At 63.8% G+C, this 19,978-nt stretch overlaps 7 protein-coding genes across 15 annotated transcripts in view; 3 read left to right on the top strand and 4 right to left on the bottom strand.

The window, feature by feature from the left end:
* The window catches only part of TUBGCP2 (tubulin gamma complex component 2), a 41,322-nt gene extending 41,182 nt beyond the window's left edge, over positions 1–140 (bottom strand). For all 5 annotated transcript variants that reach the window (XM_086616648.1, XM_086616650.1, XM_086616649.1 and 2 more), the window contains exon 1: positions 119–140. The gene's annotated coding sequence lies outside the window, so the exon portion shown is untranslated. The remainder of the gene's footprint in view (positions 1–118) is intronic.
* Positions 141–274: 134 nt separating this feature from the next.
* ZNF511 (zinc finger protein 511) lies at positions 275–6,711 on the top strand. The gene is made up of 7 exons (XM_086616692.1): positions 275–433; positions 576–649; positions 2,099–2,300; positions 2,443–2,567; positions 4,418–4,603; positions 5,474–5,545; positions 6,262–6,711. The coding sequence occupies exons 1-6, from the start codon at positions 275–277 to the stop codon at positions 5,541–5,543; spliced, it is 816 nt and encodes a 271-aa protein (XP_086472818.1). The 3' UTR covers positions 5,544–5,545; positions 6,262–6,711.
* An 858-nt stretch (positions 6,712–7,569) lies between these two features.
* LOC104371627 (uncharacterized) lies at positions 7,570–9,536 on the top strand. The gene is made up of 4 exons (XM_086616207.1): positions 7,570–7,621; positions 8,638–8,786; positions 8,901–8,953; positions 9,272–9,536. The coding sequence occupies exons 1-4, from the start codon at positions 7,570–7,572 to the stop codon at positions 9,534–9,536; spliced, it is 519 nt and encodes a 172-aa protein (XP_086472333.1).
* Positions 9,537–10,142: 606 nt separating this feature from the next.
* Positions 10,143–12,135, bottom strand: ECHS1 (enoyl-CoA hydratase, short chain 1). Its single transcript, XM_086616766.1, has 8 exons — positions 12,015–12,135; positions 11,247–11,444; positions 11,032–11,159; positions 10,849–10,948; positions 10,641–10,745; positions 10,443–10,562; positions 10,287–10,354; positions 10,143–10,208 (listed from the first exon to the last, which is right to left on the bottom strand). Exons 1-8 carry the CDS (start codon positions 12,133–12,135, stop codon positions 10,143–10,145), a joined length of 906 nt encoding a protein of 301 aa, XP_086472892.1.
* Positions 12,136–12,732: 597 nt separating this feature from the next.
* Positions 12,733–13,140, top strand: SPRN (shadow of prion protein). The gene has a single exon (XM_086616206.1). It carries the CDS (start codon positions 12,733–12,735, stop codon positions 13,138–13,140), a length of 408 nt encoding a protein of 135 aa, XP_086472332.1.
* A 283-nt stretch (positions 13,141–13,423) lies between these two features.
* MTG1 (mitochondrial ribosome associated GTPase 1) lies at positions 13,424–16,347 on the bottom strand. 5 transcript variants are annotated; one of them, XM_086616572.1, is made up of 11 exons: positions 16,239–16,347; positions 16,099–16,163; positions 15,788–15,892; positions 15,629–15,709; positions 15,306–15,362; positions 15,009–15,099; positions 14,832–14,893; positions 14,521–14,617; positions 14,231–14,312; positions 13,987–14,099; positions 13,752–13,880 (listed from the first exon to the last, which is right to left on the bottom strand). In XM_086616572.1, the coding sequence occupies exons 1-11, from the start codon at positions 16,345–16,347 to the stop codon at positions 13,783–13,785; spliced, it is 960 nt and encodes a 319-aa protein (XP_086472698.1). In that variant the 3' UTR covers positions 13,752–13,782. The 5 variants fall into 5 exon arrangements, with proteins under 5 accessions (XP_086472694.1, XP_086472696.1, XP_086472695.1 ...); XM_086616568.1 differs by lacking the exon at positions 16,099–16,163 and having other exon boundaries at positions 13,424–14,099; positions 15,788–15,900; positions 16,239–16,272; XM_086616570.1 differs by lacking the exons at positions 15,788–15,892; positions 16,099–16,163 and having other exon boundaries at positions 13,424–14,099; positions 16,239–16,290.
* Positions 16,348–16,980: 633 nt separating this feature from the next.
* PAOX (polyamine oxidase) lies at positions 16,981–19,866 on the bottom strand. The gene is made up of 7 exons (XM_086616205.1): positions 19,719–19,866; positions 18,898–19,390; positions 18,619–18,818; positions 18,128–18,383; positions 17,794–17,906; positions 17,540–17,697; positions 16,981–17,106 (listed from the first exon to the last, which is right to left on the bottom strand). The coding sequence occupies exons 1-7, from the start codon at positions 19,864–19,866 to the stop codon at positions 16,981–16,983; spliced, it is 1,494 nt and encodes a 497-aa protein (XP_086472331.1).
* Positions 19,867–19,978: the final 112 nt, after the last annotated feature.

Below are 19,978 nucleotides of genomic sequence, written 5' to 3'. Positions count from 1 at the left end.
CTTCCCGCGGCGGCGGCCCGCGCTTTCCCCGGCCCTCGCGGCAGCGCCAGACGGTACCCGACGGTGCCCGGCTCCGTTCCGTTCCGTTCCGTTCCGTCCCGTCCCGTCCCGTCCCTACCTGCCGCCCCCGCCGTCCCGCCGCTCTCCCCGCGCATGCGCAGCGCCGCCCCCGCCGCTCTCCCCGCGCATGCGCAGCGCCGCCCCCGCCGCCCGGCAGCGCGCCCCGCGCACGCGCGCTCCCGCCGCTCTCGCCGCGCACGCGCAGTGCCGCGCCATGCTGCCGCTGCCCGCCGGGCTCCGCCGCCGCTTGCGGGAGGGGCCGGGGCCGCCGCCGCCCCCCCTCCCGCCGCCGCCCTGCGCCCCGCCGCCCCTCCCGCCTTTCGCCTTCCGCCCCCGCCGCCTCCGCCTCGGCCCGCACCACCCGCTGTTCGAGGTGAGGGGCCGCCGGGCGGGCCCGGTCTGCGCCCCCTCAGGGCGGCGTCCCCCCCGCCGCAGCCGGTCTCGGCGCAGAGGAAGGGCTGGCTCTGCCGGGAGAGGCCCGCCCGCCCGCCCACGGCCCCTCTCTCCTCTCCTAGGATGGCGACGTGCACCGGCACCTCTACCTCCAGGGCGTCCTCACCAGCCTCGCGGAGGTGGCGGAGAGAGCCAGGTGGGTGCCACTGACATCGGCACGGCCATGGCGGTGGGTGTGCCTCGTCTGTCCCGCTCCGGGTCGCCTCAGCGTGTGGCACCGTTGGTACGAGCCCTGCCCGCCCCTGCGTGTGGGGGCGGGGCCGGGACAGGTGCCCTTCGCAGAATCATGGAATGGTTTGGGTTGGAAGGGACCTCAAAGGTCACCCAGTTCCAACCCCCCTGCCATGGGCAGGGACACCCTCCACTACACCAGGTTGCCCAAAGCCCCATCCAACTTGGCTTTGAACACTTCCAGGGATGGGGCAGCCACAGCTTCTCTGGGCAACCTGTGCCAGTGTCTCACCACCCTCAGAGGGAAGAATTTCTTCCTTAGATCCAATCCAAATCTCCTCTCTTTCAGTTTAAAGCCATTGCCCCTTGTCCTGTCACTACATGTCCTTGTCCAGAGCCCCTTTAGGTACTGGAAAGCTGCTATAAGATCACCCTGGAGCCTTCTCTTCTCCAGGCTGAACAGCCCCAACTCTCTCAGCCTGTCTCCAGATCAGAGGTGCTCCAGCCCTCGGATCATCTTCGTGGCCTCCTCTGGACCCGCTCCAGCAGCTCCATGTCCTTCTTGTGCTGGGGACTCCAGAGCTGAACGCAGTATGCCAGGTGGGGTCTCAGAGAGCAGAGCAGAGGCGCCCTCTCGTCTGTGGGCTTCAGGGGCCAGGGAGGAGAAATGAGTTAAAAGGAAGAAGACATGGATGCTTTGCGAAGCAGTTTGATAAAGGAAAATGAGGTGATACAGTTTGCAGACCTCAACGTCCTGCTGAAAATGGGGAAGAATTGGTATTTTCCGCTGCAATCAGCTGTCTGTCTAAATATTGACTTCTTGTGCTTGCTGGGTGTGACGTGGTTTCACTGATGGTTCCCCGTAAGCAGATAAGGCATCTGTAATCTGGCTGAAAATCGGGATTGTAGCTAAACAAAAGGATTTAAGTGGCAGTTAAATTTATTATTTACCCAGTCAAAACAGTGGGAGAGCTGTGTGGTACAGACAGCCCTGATTAGGAAGGCTGAGCCTGGGGGAGAACCTTCACCTGGCTTTTAAACTTGCTCTTGTGTAGAAAATTGAGGTTGCACTTTGAGGACCGTGTGAGGTTATCCCACAGGTGCCTGTTAAATAGAGTGGGCACGCAGTTTTGATCCACAGCTGCAACTTTCAAGTCAAACTGCTCATTTCTCGCGTTGCTGCTTGGTGTTTATTCTTCATCGAAGCACCACTTCGGAGGACAATAATGTGCATGATGCTTAAGGCGTAACAGCAAACAAGTTTCCAGCTGCCAGCACCATCGCAATCTTTGTTCCATTGCACCTAGCATTTCACTTAAGTAGTGGTCACAAAAAAGTCACAAGTAAAGTCATCTAGAGCTTAAACGAAGGCTCAAATTTAATTAAAGTCGTGGATGTCGTGATTTCCCCGCAGGGTGTCTGAATTCAGTTGCCACATCTCCGGCTGCGGCCAGGTCTTTGATACGCTGGAGGGCTACGAGCACCACTACAACACGCTGCACAGGAACGTCTGCTCCTTCTGCAAGCGCTCGTTTCCATCGGGGCACCTCTTGGATATTCACATCTTGGAATGGCACGATTCCCTCTTCCAGATAATGGCCGAGAAGCAAAACATGGTGAGTCGCCGTGCCCAGCCCTCTGCTCCTGGTCGGTGTGTATGGCATGGACTGGCATCCTTAGAGACCGACCGTTCGGGGAGAGCACCCGTGTCCCCAGTTGCCTTTTCCAGTTATGTCTTTCCCCCCTCCCACCTTTCAGTACAAGTGTTTGGTAGAAGGCTGTGCGGAGAAGTTCAAGAGCAGCAAGGACAGAAAGGATCACCTGGTCACCGTTCACCTCTATCCTGCCGACTTTCGGTTCGATCGACCGAAGAAAGCGAAAAGGTAACTGCAGAACTGCGATAGCCCCACTGGCTTTCCCCTGTCGAGGTGATGTTGTGCTGCTCTGCTGTCCCACACCCTTTCCAGAGCGAGTTTCTCTCCTAAGAGGCTCAGAAATGCCATTTTCTGCTCCTTGTAAGAACAGGTAAACGTGCAAGTCTTCCTGCGGCAATGTTTGACTTTTTCTTAATGTTGAAGCACATCTTATTTCTCTCCCCCTGTGGCTCCAGGCTCTGTTCCCCTCGTGCCATCTCAAGTGTAAAAGCAAAGCCTGGCATCTCTGCGTGTCGCTGGTGCACGTTTCCTGCTTTGCTCTCCAAGCCTTTGCAATATTCCTGTTCCCAAAAAGCACAAGTAGAGCAGAGGAAGGCTTTGTAAGTTCGGCGAATGGCTTTCTCGGCTGGCCGCTCGTTTCAAGCACTGCTTTCACCACAGGGGTTAATACAAGGACTGAGGCTGTTTGATACCTTCCTCAGAGACCTAGGTGATGGGATGGAGAGAAAAATGCTTGCCTGCCAGGGCGGTGTGGCCCGGGGATGGGTGCCCAAAGGAACAGGGGACGGAGTCTTTCAAAGCTTTTTTGAGTAGCCTGCTCTAGCTACGACGTGAACCCTCTAGTCCAAACCTCTAAGCAGATAATTGGGCTAGAGACCTTCAGAGCCCTTTTCCCCTTTTTCCCCCCTTTCCCTTTTTCCCCCCTTTCCCTTTTTCCCCCCTTTCCCTTTTTCCCCCCTTTCCCTTTTTCCCCCCTTTCCCTTTTTCCCCCCTTTCCCTTTTTCCCCCCTTTCCCTTTTTCCCCCCTTTCCCTTTTTCCCCCCTTTCCCTTTTTCCCCCCTTTCCCTTTTTCCCCCCTTTCCCTTTTTCCCCCCTTTCCCTTTTTCCCCCCTTTCCCTTTTTCCCCCCTTTCCCTTTTTCCCCCCTTTCCCTTTTTCCCCCCTTTCCCTTTTTCCCCCCTTTCCCTTTCCTTGGGAGGGACTTGAGAGGCTGTCAGTCACTGCCATCACATCACAGCATCATGTTCCAGGGGCAGGTTTGGCAACGAAAGGTGCAACGTGTTCTGCTCCGAACACTTCAGGGTGTGCCAGGCTGAGAAGGGAAGAGCTGGTCCAAGACTTCACCAGCAGGCCCAGCTGCCGACTGGGAAAGTGGCTTGCCATTTAGGGAAGACAGAAACTGCCGACCACAAATGTTGCCCACCCCTCAGCCAGGGATGACAAACGAAGGATGACCTTTGGCTGCAGCGTGGCATCCATAGGTCAGCAAAAGGACAGTCCTGTGGGGAATCGAGCTGGTTGATGAGGTTTTATGGACTGAAGACAAGAGCCTGGGCATGAAGCTGTGAGCTGTAGTGCAGCAACCCTGAATACTTCAGTAGACACGTACAAGCGTGTAGGGACAGGACACGGGGCAATGGCTTTAAACTGAAAGAGGGGAGATTTAGATGGGATATAAGGAAGAAATTCTTCACTGTGAGGGTGGTGAGGCACTGGCACAGGTTGCCCAGAGAAGCTGTGGCTGCCCCATCCCTGGAAGTGTTCAAGGCCAGGTTGGATGGGGCTTTGAGCAACCTGGTGTAGTGGAGGGTGTCCCTGCCCATGGCAGGGGGGTTGGAACTGGATGATCTTTGAGGTCCCTTCCAACCCAACCCATTCCATGATTCTATGATTCTAAGCCTGTTGTGCAGCATTCCAGCAGCCTTCTGGCTGCTCCCGGCGCTTGGCGCAGCCGAATCTCTCTGCAGTAACTCGCCCAAGTTGGGCTTGACCTGTTCCATTACGAAATATTTCTCATGTGGCATGCTCCGGGCTAACGCGGCGGCTCCTGAGAAAGGATGTCCCATTCTGTCTCTGCAGTGCCCCCAAGCACCCGAGCTCTCCCACACAGCAGGGCGCCAGCGTGCCGATGGATGTGAGCGCCGAGGTGTCGGAGCAATTCCAGGCGGACCCCATGGAAACGGGGCCCAGTGAGAACGTGGAGACCCCTCAGCCTGTGGCCAGCCCTGGCCCCTTGGTGCCAGAGAAACGACTCTATAAATCCAGGTCTGTACTGGTGAAAATTTAGGGTGCTGGGACCGTGTTGTCTCCCTTAGGTTTTGCAGCCTCTAACGCAGCACAGCTCGGGGGGTTTCTGGGTGGAAGATAAAGGAGGTGGGATTCCCATGTGTGTTTTAAAGGCCATTTTTAAAAGAGGAAAGCCTAAGGAAGGACAGAGCCATGAAAGCCATGTCAAAACATTTCTTTCAGTCTGCCCATGGTCTCTTCCCAGGGTGCTGCAGGTGTGGGTCTGAAGAGAAGAACTCTGTCCTAAAATACTCCAAAACAAGTTTCCTTCTTGTTTTGTAACACTTTCCCCTTGTAGCCAGCTCAGGGCCGAGCTGGGGCGTTTCACTGCAGCTGCCCGTGCTCCCAGGCAGGCGCAGGACAAGGCACAAGTAAAGTGGCTGAACATCCTGCTGGGAATTTCCATTTTTGCCACGGTGACGTTTGAAACTTCACTGCTTATAAAGCAGAAAGAGACTGTCCCTTGAATTCGACGTGGTACTGCAGGTCAGAAGGAACATTTGCTGCTGGGAGGCCGCAGTTTTACTGCTGCTTCTGCTCTCCCCAGTCATGTGCTTCCACAAAAAACCACTGCAGCCGTCCAACGGCGTATGACGTTTTGTAACACCTTACACCTGGTTGTAGAGACAGCAGAGGCCTCCAGAACCTAAATGGAACGTGCAGGATAAATGGGAAAGCAGACCAGTGTTTCACCCATTTTTTGAGTTGGTGATTTAGGTGTCCTGCTCCGAAGAGCTCCTCGCTCTTCCCACTCTGGGAGCTTGAGATGCCACGCGAGGCATGAACCACCCTGGTGATCCCGCGAGAGGTGAGCTGTTAACGTGCATTAAAGCCTGTTTCCCTTTCCAGGATCCCATCCACCATCTGCTTTGGACAAGGTGCCACCCGAGGGTTTAAGGGGCCGAGGAAGAAAGTCTGAAGGTCGGTGCGCCAGATGTGTGCCAGATGAGAAGGCGCTGGCACTGCCGCCCGACGGCGTCAGCGACGGCACCGTGGCCGAGCAGGGACGTTTGCGGTTGCGTGGGAGGGTCGTGCCCCGTGCAGGGAAGGCAGAAGGGCAAAACCAGGGATTGTGCAGCAGCAGGTTGGGATAAATCAACACCTTGGGAGGTGCTTTGCTACAGTCCCTTCGTGTCTCTGTACCACCTCCCTCTGGCAGCATTCCAGAGGCTGCCCGTGCTCGCCTTGATCCTTCCTGAGACACAGCAGTCTCTTTTCTGATCCCCTCCGAAATGGAACGACAAATAAATCCCTCTGCCTCCGTGCAGTGAGTTTTTGTATCCCGTTAGTGCCAGGACCATGCTGGGCAGCGGCAGCTTTCTGGATAGACGGTTGCCTTTTGCTTGAGCAAATGCTGTTCCGAAACTCCAGGCAGCTGCGAGGACTGCACAGGCTTCGTTAAAAACTCGCAAGGAATTGCTGCCAAAAATGCAGCAGGGATAACACTGAGCGTTCCCTCTTCCTGCAGGAAGCCCTGCATCCCCCCAGCCTCCTCACCCTGGGAACAGGGTGTCGCGCTTCCCTGCCAGCCCTGCTTGCAACGGAGAGAACCGAAATAAAATCCAGAGGAACAGCAGCGTAGGTTACAACAATTTATGGAGTTCTTTTTAATTTAATTTTTTTTCATTTTCTCACAGGGTTTTTAAAAGCTCCCGGCAAGGACAGCCCTTGGGACAGCACGCAGACTCGCAGAGTCTCGGACTGCGGCGGAGCACCGCGACGTGGAGGTGGGAGGAAATCAGCTGCTGGAGCTGAGGCTACGCAGGATTGTTTTATTGCCTTTGGATTCAAGAAATTCCAAGGCAAAATCTGCTGACTGTACAGAAGGTGGAACCACTGGACAAAAAGGAGAAAGAGAAAGAAAAGTGCTGATCCCTAATTCTGACCTTCTTCTTCTCGCTGAAGTCTGCTCTACTCCTGAGAAAGGATCAGGGAAAGCATTTTGGTGCCTTGCAGTTCGTTTCCACGGGGAGTTCAAGTGGTTCCAACTAGGTGAATAAATAAATGGAATTTTTATAAAATTGGTTCAGAGAGAATTTAAATGCTGTTTTGAAGCCCAAGCAGAGTGACAGGTGCAGAATAAACCTCCCTTTGCTCCAGACACCCCCAAACCCAGGTTGAAATGGAGGTTATTTTTTCCTCCTGCGTCTTTGCCTGCCTTTTTAATCTCATCCTGCCGGGAGAAAAGATTGGTTGGAAACGCAGAGCCAGGCTCAGCGTGCTGCTGCCAGGTCTTGGGGTCCTGTTGAACCGTGACACTTTTTTATAAAATTGTCCATAAAAGGGAAGAAAAGATACTGCTGGAAGGGCGTTTATCCAAGAAGCTTAGGATCTGTAGGTGCTTTTTCTCCCTTTCCTCCTCTCTGGGAAGAACAAAGGATAAAAATTCACTGGAATAACTGGAAATTCGAAGGAGGCACCGTGTTGCTGGAGATGCCTGCAGGCTTCGGCATGTGATGGTACAAAGGTCATACAGAAGCAGCCTGATCTGCTCTTCCTTTTGTGTTTAAGTCCAAAGTTTCCACCTGGAAATTCCTTCCTTCCTTCCTTTTTCCCAGACTCCAGGTGGCTGAGTGTCTGCCCTCGCTATTAAAAAATAAATCAAAATTTGAATTACTGCCTCAGGTCCCATGGCTAGCTCTTCCGGGTGACCACCTTTTTCCAGAGTCCGTAGGCAAGTCTCTCCCAGCTGGCCAGTGGCTTTCAAAAATCCTCATTTAAACCTAAAACTGGAATTTTCCTTTTTTTTTTTTTTTTTTTTTCTTTTTCCCTGTGGGATAAGCAAAACCTTCCGGCCCCTTGTTTGTTTGTGCACGTGGACTTACCCAGCAGGGGCCATCAGAAGGATGCACCGGTCGGACGTGTGCAAGCACAGAGCAGGACTCGGCACGCGTGCACGCGCGTGTGCGAGCGTGCACAGCAGGAGCATGCACACACGGCCCGGGATGCACACGAGCACCATCCGTGTGCACGGCATGTACCCGTGCACGCGCACAGGTGCGTGCAAACGCGGGGCGCGCAACACAGGCGCGTGTGCAAGCACGCAACGCGCGGGCACGTGCACGTACAGCACACGTGCAGAGCAAAAAATTCCACCCAGGACTCCCATCCCTGGCAGTGTTCCAGGCCAGGTTGGATGAGGCTTTGGGCAACCTGGTGTAGTGGAGGGTGTCCCTGCCCATGGCAGGGGGGTTGGAACTGGATGATCTTTGAGGTCCCTTCCAACCCAAACCATTCCAAAATCCTATAACACCTCATCCTTGTGGAAGCTACTGGAGCTTTTGGGGTGCAGGATAAGGAACACGTTCCCCCTCACCACCATCCCGTGGAGATTATCTGCTGGTGGGAAGACACAGACCCTCCCGCTCCACAGCACCCATTTTGGAGTCGCAAAGGGTTTTCCAAACTTTGTAATGCAACCAGGAGAACTTCCAGGTATGGGAGTGTGGTTTAACAACCACCTCCTCCATCCCTCCCTGGGGACTTCAGGGCACCCACACCTCCTCGGAGAGGGCTGGAGCCCAGGCACGTTGCTGCAGCTGCCTCCGGGGTGCAAACACCTGGGTGCACGGGGATTGCACGTGCCCTGGTGCATGGGGGGGTGCAAACACCTGGGTGCACGGGGATTGCACGTGCCCTGGTGCATGGGGGGGTGCAAAACTTGAATGCACGGGAATGGCACGTGCCCCAGGGCACAAAGGTGCATGGGGGGTCACACGTGGCCCGGTGCCCGGTGAGGGGAGCACAGGTGGCTAATCCCGTGCCCCATTTTCCAGAGCAGCACTGGCACCACCCGGCACGACGCGGGCCGGGCAGCCCCAGGAGCAGCCGCACCCTCGGGCGGGCAAAGTGCAGGGCAAGGGCCGGGCAGGCGGCGGGAGGCAGCCATGGAGGGGTACGGGGCTGCCCGGACCCAGCGGGCAGCACCGGAGGGGGGTGCGGGCAGGGGGGTGCTGGGGGTGCGGGCAGGGGCCGTGGGTGCGGGCAGGTGCGGGCAGGCGCTGCGGGTGCAGGTGGGCACCAGCCAACCCAGCTACTGCCAACACGGCTCCTCTGCCATCTCTCCGCTAGCCTGACGGCCGTCCGCCTCTACAGCATCACCGTCCTGCTGGGCGCTGCCCTCCTCCTCCTCCTCCTCCCGCTGGCACCCGGCAGCACCCAGGTGAGCCCCCACCCTGCACCTTGCCCTCCCGCTGCCCCACGCGAGGAGCCAGCCTGGGCAGACCCACACGCCCTCCGTGCCACCCAAACCCAGCGCCCACCTCTCTCCCCGCAGGCTCCGAGCGACACTAAGCAGGAGGACCTGGAGCGGGATTTGGCCATGGAAAGGTAAGAGGCTCCCAGCTCTGTTTTCCCCCAAAATGATCCCAACTCTCCGAGCATCCAGCCCTGGCTGGTTTCCCTTTGCCGGTGGCAGTGGGAGCTGCAGTGCCCATGTCCCAGATCCATCCAGCCCGTTTGTGGGATAAGCACCTAAATTTGCCCGTTTGCTCCCCGAGATCCTAATTGCAGTCGCCCGGGGGGGGAGGTGGTGTCTCACTGTGGTCCCTGCACCCTGGTGGGGTGGGATTCCCCTGGAGCAGGGGGATATTTAGTCACCTCGATGCACTGTGACCTCTCCCCACCGCTTTTGCTCCTTTCTTCCAGCATCCTGGGCCCACGAGCCGTGGAGATGCTGGAGGAGGGTGAGATCACCGAAGAGGTGGAACCAGGTATAAAGGTCTTCTCCAGCAGTGCCTGGGCTCAGTGGGGCCACCACCAAGTCCAGGTGGAACCAGAAGAGGACCTCGATCACCTCCACCACCCCGAGGACGACGCCAGGGAGGCTAACGACCACGGCTCACCCCAGATGCTGTCCCTGGAGGTGGAGAATGGCCCGGAGGAGGACCTTGATCATCTCCACCACAGCTGAGCGGAGACGTGTCCAGGCTGTGAACCATGGGGTGGGAGCTGCTCCTGGGGCTTCCCAAGGGGGCTGGTCCCTCCATACCCACCCTTGAGCCCCCAAATATACCTCTCCATGACCTGCTGGGCTCCCCATTGCTGCCAGAAACCTACCAGTAAATGCAGAGCCCCCAGATCTCCAGGATCCCCCAGATCTTGGGGATCCCCCTCTTTGGGCTCGTCCTGAGACCCCGGGCAGGGGCAGGATGATGCTTTGGGGCGGGGGGGGGACGACTCAGCCCATCACCCCAGCCTCAGCTCATCCCAGGGGGGGCTGAGGCCAGGCAAACTCAGCGCATCGGTGTTGCGCCCAGGGGACCCCCAGACCTGTCGCTCCGCGAGGCCGCACCAGAGCGCAGCGTGACGGAGCAGGGCAGGGGGTGTCTCAGTGAACCCATCTCCTCCCGGCAGCGCCAGGAAAACCTTTTAATAGGGATGACAAAGGTGGTCCCCGCTGCTGGTTGTGTCACCCCAGGGAAGCAGCGCCCACCGCTGGGTCCCAGACCCCCTCCGCGGGGTGCTGCGGGGGGCCGCCGGGCAGCAGGCAGCCGCGGAGACCCGCACCGGAGCGGGCTTAGCTGTCGGTGAAGTTGGCCTTGCGCTTCTCCACGAACGCCGTCATCCCTTCCTTGCGGTCGCCCTGCCAGGAGCGGAGAGGTGAGGCGGGACGGGGCTGCGTCAGCCCCCCCGCTCCCCGACCCCCCCGCCCCGTACTCACGGTGGCGAAGGTGGCGTAAAAAAGCCGCTTCTCCGTCCTGAGCCCCTCCGCCAGCGCCGCCTCGAAAGCTGAGAGCAAGGGAGAAGGTGGGGAGACGCCGCTGCCTGGCCCCTCCGCCCCCCCGGGGGGGGTCCCGGTTGGTCCCCCAGCCCCTACCGGCATTGACCGACTCCTTCGCCATGGCGGTCACCAGCTTGGAGTTGCTGGCGATCTTCTCGGCGCAGCTGATGGCCGCGTCCAGCAGCTTCTCCGTAGGGAAGACCTTGCTGACCAGACCTAGGGACGGACGGCAGGAGGTGGTGGGATGGCTCCCCGCCGGACCCCAGCGGTGCCAGGACCGGCCCGTGGCCCTACCTGCCTCCTTCGCCTCCGCTGCCGAAATCCGGTCCCCAGTGAGGACCATCTCCATCGCCAGTGACTTCCCCACTGCCCTGGTCAACCTCTGCGTCCCTCCGGCACCTGGAGCCATTTGAGGAAGGAAAAGATCCAGAGGGGGATAGCTGGGTGTCGCCGCTGTCCCAGCTCCGGCCAGGACGGACTCCCCCCTTGCCGGATACCCCACCTGGGATGGTGCCCAGCAGGATTTCGGGTTGCCCGAACTGCGCCTTCTCCCCAGCGTAGATGATGTCACACATCATGGCCAGCTCGCACCCACCACCCAGCTGGGACCCAGAAAGAGGAAGAGGAGGGTCAGGGGGTGCCGGGGCCGAGGCGGGGCACGGCGTGGCGGGGGGGACACGCTTACGGCGTAACCGTTGACGGCGGCGATGATGGGTTTGCGGACGGTGGAGACCTTGTCCCAGCCGCTGAGGAAGCCGCCGCCGTAGCACTGCTGGAAGGTTTTATCCTGCATCTCCTTGATGTCTGCGCCGGCTGCGACGGGAATGAGGGTGGGACGCCGATCCCACCCTCATTCCCAAAAAAATCCCCCCGGGGTGGCGAGAGGCGCCCCCGCTCTACCTGCGAAGGCCTTCTCGCTGCCGGTGATGACGATGGCTCCCACCTGCGGGTCGCTCTCCAGGGCCTCCAGCGCCCGCCGCAGCTCCGCCATCAGCCCCTCGCACAGGGCATTGAGCGCCTGCGGCCGCTCCAGCCGGATCAGGCCCACGCTCTGCCGCGCCCCGGTCTTCTGCACCGCCAAGTACTGGAACGGGGCCCCTGCCCGCCGCCGCCCCGTTAGGCAACCGGAGGGAAGCGGGGTAGGTTCCCCCCGCCCCTCCGCTCCCGGTGGGGCCCGGCTGCCGCCGCGGCGGCGACGCGTTATTTTTTAAGGCGACCTTTTCCCGCGGCGGCGGGCGCGTGCCAGCGGTCACCGGGACGTCACCCCCAGGAGGTCGGGAGCGGGGTTGGCAGGGAGCTCCCGGTGCGGTCCTGAGCCGGGCAGGCGCGGCCCAGTGACCACCCTGTGCCGCGCCGGTGCGAGGTGCTGCGCGCCGGAGCCCGGTGCTGGGCCCCGGTGCCCGGTGCCGTGACCGCACGTGGTGCTGAGCCCCGGTGCACAGCGCCGGGACGCCGGTACACAGTGCCAAAACCCCATGCACAGTGCAGGGACCCGGTGCCCGGTGCCGAACCCCGCGCACGGTGCAGAGATCCGGTGCCAGGGTCAGCGCACGGCGCAAGGACCCGGTGCCCGGGGTTGACGCCCCGTTGCCCGGAGGCAGGCCCCGCTCACGGCGCCCGTTCCCCGCTGCCGGACGCCCCCCGTGCCCGCCCTGGTGCCCCGCTCACCGGCGCTGCTGGCCCGCGCCCCGAGGAGGGGGCGGGGCGGCGGCGGGAGGAGCGCGCGGCGGCGCGCGGCGGCGGCGGCGGCGGCGGCGGGGCGGACAAGCGCGCGCAGCGAGGCCGCCATGGCGGAGCGCGGCGGAGCGAGGCCCCGCCCCTCCCCGCCCCCATTGGCCGAGGCGGCCCCGCCCCGCAGCGCGCCGTCCCCATTGGCAGCGCCGCCACCGCCCCGCCCCGCCCCCGGTCCCGTGGGGGCGGAGGGGGCTGCCGGGTGTCGCGCGGCGGGACCGGGACCGGGACCGGGAGGGTTTAGCGGCGCCGTGCCCCGCTCCCCGCCCCCAGCCCTCCCCCGCGCGCGCCCACGCCGCCGCCGCGCGGCGCCGAGCGCGCACCCGCGACGAGCGCGCGTGGGGTTGGGGGGAAGCGGGGGGGTGGGGAGGGGGCGGCGGCAGCGGGAGCGCGAGCGCGGCGGCGGGAGCGCGGCCGGGGAGGAGCGGAGCGGAGCGGAGCGAGGCGGCGGCGGCAGCCCCGGCCCCGGTGAGCCCCGAGGGCGGGGGGTAGTTTACGTAACGCACGGGGCCGCTGCGTGCGTGACACGCGTGTGCGACGCGAGCCGCTCCCGCACGGAGGACCGGGGAGGGGAGGGGGGGGGTCGGTGGGGGGTGCCGGTGCCGCGGACGCGCGCTGAGCGCCGGGGCTCCCGTTGTGCCGCAGGTGCGGCGGGATGCGGCGGAGCGCGGCGGCGTGCTGGGCGCTGGTGCTGCTGGCCGCCGCCTTCTGCGACACGGCGGCCGCCAAGGGCGGGCGCGGCGGCGCCCGGGGAGCCGCCCGCGGTGGGGCCCGCGGCACCGCCCGCGGCCGGGTGAAGGCGGCGGTGCCCCGCTACGGCTCGGCCGGGGCGGCCCTGCGCGTGGCGGGGGCGGCGGCGGCGGGAGCGGCGGCCGGTGTGGCGGCGGGAGCCGCCCTGCGCCGGGCCCGGCTGGCCGGCGAGCTGCGAGCGGGCGACGGCGAGTACCGCGACGGCAACTGGACGGCCGCCGCCAGCGCCTGGACCTCCGCCGCACCGGCGCGGGAGCCGGCCGGCTGGGCCGCGTCCTGGCTCTGCCCGCTGGCCGCCGTCCTCCGCCGCTGAGGGCTCCAGGGGACCTGACCGTGCCCGGTGCAGCCACCGCCGCTGCCGAGGACCAGCCCCGGACCAGGAGCAGCTCCCAGGGCTGTGCCCACCCCGTGCCCAGCCTCACCCGGTTACCCACCACCACCACCGGGGCAGGACCCTGCTACCGGAAGCCCCTCCACCACCTCTCCCCGCCAAACCCCACCGGCTCGGGCACTCCGCTCCTCTGTACGCGGGTGTCGCGGCGTTTGGAGGACGAGGAAGCGGGAATAAAGCTGGGCGGAAAGCAGGTGTGGCTGGATGCGGGGCTCGGGATGGGGACCCTGGGATGGCCACCACCCGGGCACCCTGCCCACGGAAGTTTTATTTTAGGCTGGAGGGCTTAGAGGGAGCGGGACCGCAGCGAGGAAGCAGCTCCCGCAGCAGTGTCCTGGGTGGGCACCACGCACCCCTCGGAGGGCATCACCCTGCGTGGCGACACCACAGGGCAGCCACCACAGCGTGGCCAGATCCCGGCGTCCAAAACTGGGGGCGACCCCGGCAGAGCGACATTAATGGCACAGCAGAGCTCCACGCCGAGGTGGCCGCAGCCCTGTGGGGCATCGCAGCGTCCCTGCAGAGCATGGTGCCAGGCGCTGCCTCTCCTCCACGGGACAGGTCTCAGTCTAGCGTCACCCTGCCCAGGCGTCCCACCCGGAAATCCCGCACGAACTCGTAGGCAGCGGCCCGGTAGTTGAGCATCGTCACGTTGACATTCCCTGGAGGGGTGGGGAGTGGGTGCAGGAAGAGGAATTGGTGGAGCCTGGAGCCACCCCTGGCCCCTGCCCCGCAGCGGGCAGAGATCCCCTTCCCTGGAGCGCTCACCCGTGCCCGTCAGCACCTTCACCTTCTGCGTCCTGCCCTGGGCGAGGGCCACGCGCCTCAGCACGGGCTCGATGGCGTCGCAGGCCTCTGCCAGCCCGTACCGCTGCACGTACCTGCGGAGGAGGGGGCGCATCCTGCTGGCACCGCTTCTCCTGACACCCCACCCCAGTTCCCCCAGGACAGCTTCTGCAGTGCCCACTTCGGACACAGCCCAGGACCCTACCCGGGTCCTCCGCGAGCTCACCCGAACTGCCGCTGCTTGTTCAGGGTGTACAGGAGGTAGTCGGCCATGATGTCCTCCCCCACCAGGTGGTCACGGATGGCTCCTGGAAAAGAGGGTCAAACTCCAGCTCCTGCCCAGCCCCAGCCACCCCTCCCACCATCCACCTGCCACCCATGGGCACACAGGCAGCATGCACTGGCCTGAGGGAGCCCAAACCAGCAGAATCCCACCCCAGCCTCTGGTACCAGGCCCAGACAGGACTGGAAGCCACATCTGGGGAGCCCCCGGCCCAGCAACAGCCTCCACCTCACCACACAGCGCCAGCTTCATGCCCGTCTCCACGTCCCCCAGCTTTGGGGGCAGCACGCCCGGCGTGTCCACTAGGTACATCAGGGGCTTCTCACAAACCTGGGATAGGGCAGGCAGGGCCGTTAATTAGCTCGCTAATTAGCACTGTGGACTCCCAACACGGCTAACGAGCGAGGCACTGAGCTCTTCTTTTAAGGTCCTGCCGGAAAGCAGACCCCTCTGAGATCACATCTTGGTGCCTCCAGAGATTTTTCAGGCTGCAGAGAGGCTGAGGCCACCACCCACCCCGCCAGCTCCACCGCAGGGATGGTACCTGGATTCTGGTCAGCACCGCCTTGGTGATGCCCGGCTCACCACCAACCGCTGTGGCTTTCCCTTTGGAAAAAGGAGATACCCGGCAGTCAGAAGAGCAAATGACACTCTGCCCCGCCACCAGCTCCACGGCTGCGCCAGTGGCTCCTCCCCAAGTGCGGGCACCGTGGAGAAATACCCTTTTTGAGGTGCAGCCTCCGCAGGGAGTTGATGAGCGATGACTTGCCCACGTTGGGCACGCCGATCACCAGGATGCTGTACTCGGTGCTCTGGAAGAGAGGAGGACGCGGGCAGGGAGCGGGTGGTTATCGGTCACCTACCCCAGGAGCGGTGGGCAGCTGCAAGAGCCTTTGCCAGTGCTTCTGGCACACGTACGAGCAGCCTTGTCCCTGCAGCTGGAGAGCGAGGTGACCTGCAGACAGCCACCCCAACTGCCCGTGCCCACGCTGCTGGCACTCTGGCTGCCGCGTCTCACCTCGGCCCTGTGGTAGCGTGGGCTGTTGCCCACCAGCTTGGCAACCAGGGGAACAATCTGCAGAGAAACACAGAGAAGGGCTGTAACCGCAGCTCTGCGCCCAGGGCTGGCACGCTGTGCCAGGAGGATTCGCCAAATGGGTGCCGAGTGGAGGACGGGGTGCCTTGCGGCAAGCTGGAAACGAAGATGGCTCTGGACTGGCCAGCGTCACCTCCCCACTGTGGGGCACTGAGGCTTCTCCGCAGGGCTGGGAGACTGGCACACAGCCCTCAGATGCTGGCACCAAGGAGCCGAGCTGGGCACGGAGGCTGCTGGCCCGTTACCTTTTTGACGTTGCCATCGTGCTGGCAGTCAGTGAAAACGACGTGTGCGCATCCCTGCTGCTTCAGGCGCTCCAGGACCGTCTGAAAGGGACGGGCAGAGGCGTGGCTGGCACCTGCGGTGGCCCGCGAGCCCTTCGCCAGCCCTGCCCCGGCGCTCACCGGCTGCCGGCGGGGATCAGCCAGGTCCATCTTGTTCAGCACCAGGACGTGCGGGCGGATGCCCAGTGCCTCCTGCAGCATGGGGTTCCGGCCCGATACTGGGATGTGAAAAGCTAAGGAGAGTGACTGCGCGGGTGCGGGAGCAGCTACTGGGGGACCAGTTGGGGCAGGAAGGAGGTGATGGGACCAGCGCGGGGCTGGAGGAAGCTACGGGAATGGGGGAAGGGCCGGCCTGGAGGGAGCCGGGGCGCGCGAGGGAGGGCAGGGCGTGCCCCGGGGGGCGACACACGACGGGCCGTGCCGGAGGATATGCGAGCGTCGTGCACCTCGACGAGGCAGTCGGCGCGCCGCAGCGCGGCCCGCATCTGCCGCAGGCCTGCAACACAGCGCTGCGTCAGCGGCGGCGGGCGGGCGGGCGAGGGGGATCATCCCGCCCGCTCCCGCCCCTCACCTTTCGCCATGTGCCCCGGGAACCAGGAGACCACATCGCGCCCGCCGAAATCGAAGCGCTCCCGGAACCCGCCGAGCACCGGCGCCGCCACTCCCGCCCACCCCCTCATGGCGGCGGCGGCGCCATCTCAGGAGCGTCACGTCGCGGCGCGGCGGGCGGGGCGACGGCGAGTGGGCGGGGCTTCGCTTCAGAGGGCTGTGTGGTGGGCGGGGCGACGTAAAGTGGGCGGGGCTTCGCCTCAGCGGGCGACGGGATAGGCTGGCGCCGCCAAGTGGGCGGGGCTTCGCCTCAGCGGGCGGCGCGACGTAAAGTGGGCGGGGCTTCGCCTCAGCGGGCGGTGCGACGTAAAGTGGGCGGGGCTTCGCCTCAGCGGGCGTCGCTCCCGACTTCTCCTCAGCGTCATGGCGGAGCCGCGGCCTGCGGGGCCTGGAGCGGGCGCGGCGGGGGGTTCCGGCGGTGCGGGGGGTGCTGGGCCCCGCGGGGGGCACGGAGTGCCCCCCGCGGGGCCCAGCACCCCCCGCGCCCCGGGGCCTGGTCCGCAGCCCGCCCCTCAGCCGCCCGCAGCCCCTCAGCCCACCCCAGCGCCAGGCCCGACGCAGGACCCGCTGGACGACACCCGCTTCCTCATCGCCGGTACCAACTGGTACTAACGCCGCAGCCCGTTTTCGCCGCGTCTCTTCCCCCCCTGGAGGTTTCTCAATAAAGGAGGCTGAGCGGCAGCTGCCCGCGGAAGCACGGCTTTTTATTTTCCTGCCCCGAAGAGCTGGTTGAGCCGCTTGGCCTCCCGCCAGCCCGACAGCAGGGCCCCGTGGGTGGTGGAGTAGAAGGTGCGGTGGGTGGCCTCGCCGGCGAAGAGGAGCTGCAGAGGCTGCGGCGAGGCGGGAGGTGAGCGCTGGGGGCCTGCCGGCTCCTCCAGCCCAGCGGGGACGGCGGGTGGTAGCGAACCAGCCTCGTCTGCCTGCTCTGTGGCACCCTGCGGATGCATGGCCGCACTTTCCCTTCCTTAGAGACCCACCCCGCGCCCTGAGGATGCTCGAGAATGGTCAGGAGGAGCTACATGTCCCTAGATTTTATGTAAATGGGGCTCCCCCCATCCCCACAGAGCTCAGCAGGAAGAGCCGAGGGGGGCGGATTGGTGACCCGAGCATCAGTGACCCCCCCAAATGGAGCAGGAGCAAGGAGCGCTATCTCCCTGTGCTCCTCAAGGCCTGAGGCTCCCTGTTCCCACCCCTGCCCATCTGTCCCCCATGCCCAGGGGAGTCCTGCTTCCCACTGTGTCTCCCCAGTCCTAAAGCAATTACCCTGGGGTCCTCGGGGTCCTCGGGCAGGGGCTGAGCCAGCACGTCGATGTCATCCCCGGAGCTGCCGACAGCCACATAGCTGTAGGAGCCCCGGGTGTAGGGAGCGCTGTGCCACTGGGACCTGAGCACGCTCCTGGGAGCGGGCAGGTGTGGGTTCCCTGCGGGCGTGGATTTTGGGTGGGATCCAGAAATCCGGGTGTGTGCTTCCCTGGGGGCGGGGGTTGGGGTGATGAGGGCGGAGGAGGAAGCGGTACCTGTCAGCGTGCGGAGGACACGCGTCATGGTGCTGAGAACTTCCGTGTCGGTCAGCGTCTCCATGTACTCTGACTCCTTCCCCGCAATAAAGCCACACAGAACGTGCCCGTGCCTGCGGAGAAAAGATGGCGCCGAGAGCTGTCTGCCACCTTCCTGCTGCTTACCAGGCACCGTGCCCTCCCCACCCCAGGAGCGCCACTGTGTCGCAGGCCACTAGCAACCCGGAGAAGGTCTTGAAGTTCCAGAAGGACCGAGATGCTCCTTCCCATTGCATGGAAGATGCCCAGACCCCCCGGCCGCACTGGCCTTTCGCTGATCCTCCCGGCCACGTACTGCTCTGGCGGTTGGAGGATCACGAATCCGATGAGCTTCTTGAACCAGTTGGCCTCTAGGGCGGCACTGGGCTCCTCGAGGGGTGACTCGTCCTCCCACACCACTTCAAGGAGCTGCTGCTGGGGTTCCCAGAAAGGCTGCTCAAACTCCAGGAAGATCTTGTTGTTGGTGCCGAAACCCAGGCGGCGAATGGCCTCTGCTTTCCGCTCCGGCAGGGGAGGCTGGAAGAAGTCCTGGTGGCGTTCCTTGAGGAAACCTGCGGGCAGAAGATGGGGTAGAAGATCGAGCAGCTCTGTTTGCCAGGCTCCTAAACAGGGTCTGAGATACTTTTCCCTCCCCAAACCCCTTCCCGGCCTCCCCTCTCCCACTGGGGACCCTGGTGGGAGAGGAGAGGCTGGGAGGGGTTTGGGCAAGTCCTGTCTGCCCACCTCCACCCATGCCAACTGGCTGGGGGGAACAGGCAGGGCAAGGCGAGGTGTTGGTGTCCTCACCCAGCGGGACGGTGACGATGACGTGGTCGGCGAGGAAGGCGTCTCCATCTTCGCACTCCACCCGGACGGGGAAGTCCCTGGCCTCGTCCCCTTCCTCGTGGAAGGACCCTCTCCACCGGATGGTCCTCACCGCTTTGTTGAGCAGGACGGTGCCCTCCGGCAGAGCCGAGAGCATGCGATCGGGCAAGCCACTGTAGCCACTGTGGGAGGAGGCGCCGCTGGGGACGGGGTGCCTCCCGAAATGCTCTTCCGTGTGCCCTTCCGGAACGCCACGCTTACCCCGGGAAGGTGCAGTCCAGGCCCGGCAGGCAGATGTACTCCCCGAAGGGCTCCAGGGCCACCAGGTCCATGCTGTGGGTCCCGCTGATGCAACACTCCAGCTTGAGGCAGGCGGCGAGGACGGCCAGCTGGAGCCGTCGGGCGTCCTCCTTGCCTCCCCCCAAAGCGGGCACCCTCCGAGCGATCTCCGTCCGCAGGTACTGGCCCACGCTGGGCGCCGGCAGCTCCTTGGCCCCCCGGAAAGCGCGGGTGGAGGCCAGGAGGGCGTCGAAGAGGTCGCGGGCTTCGCTCACCGCCTGGGGGCTCAGCGCCCTCCCTGAGCTGCCGTAGGTGACGGAGGGCAGCGGGGGGTGGCCCCCCACCTCTGCCTGCTGGTTCTCCTCCCGGGCAGCCTCCGGGCCCAGCAGGCCGAAGCCAGTGGCCAGGCGGAAGACGGGGTTCCCTGGCGAGGGGCCGTGGATCCAGTGTGCCCCCATCTCCGCCAGCCCCGATGCTGCAGGGAGCGGAGGTCATCCCAAGGCGTACGCATGGCAGGGCCCCCCTTCCCCCCAACCGCTACAGCCAGCAGACCCTTTCCCCTGCCCCAGTGCCCCCTGTGCCACCCATGACCAGCTCCGCCTTGGTCCCACCGCACCCTCCGGACGCCCCAGCCCCACGTCCACCCTACTCAGGACCGGCCTCGGCGGGGGGTTCAGGTGCAGCTCCCCCACCCCTGATCCTGCCCCGGTACACCCATCCCCTCCCACCGGACGCGTCCCCCGGCGCCGCCCCCCGCGCCCAGCCGCGTCCCCCGGTGCCACCCTTCCGCGCCTCCGCCGTACCGAAGGGGCGGGTGTAGACGCGGCCGCCGGCGCGGGCCGCCGCTTCCAGCAGGCGGAGGGAGCCGTGGCCGCGGAGCCGCTGCGCCGCCCCCAGCCCCGCCAGCCCCGCGCCCACCGCCACCACCCGCCGCCCGCCGCCGCCCTCCATGGCGCCCGCTCCGCTCCGGCCCGGCCCGGCAAGCCCCGCCCCCTCCGCTCCGGCCCCGCCCCCTCCGCTCCGGCCCCGCCCCGCTCGTGCAGACCCCGCCCACTCGGCTCAG

Source organism: Tauraco erythrolophus, chromosome 9, assembly GCF_009769465.1.
Source record: "Tauraco erythrolophus isolate bTauEry1 chromosome 9, bTauEry1.pri, whole genome shotgun sequence".
Taxonomy (NCBI): Eukaryota; Metazoa; Chordata; class Aves; order Musophagiformes; family Musophagidae; genus Tauraco; species Tauraco erythrolophus.
Note: the sequence above shows the minus strand (reverse complement) of the source record. Positions and strands in the feature narration are given on the sequence as shown.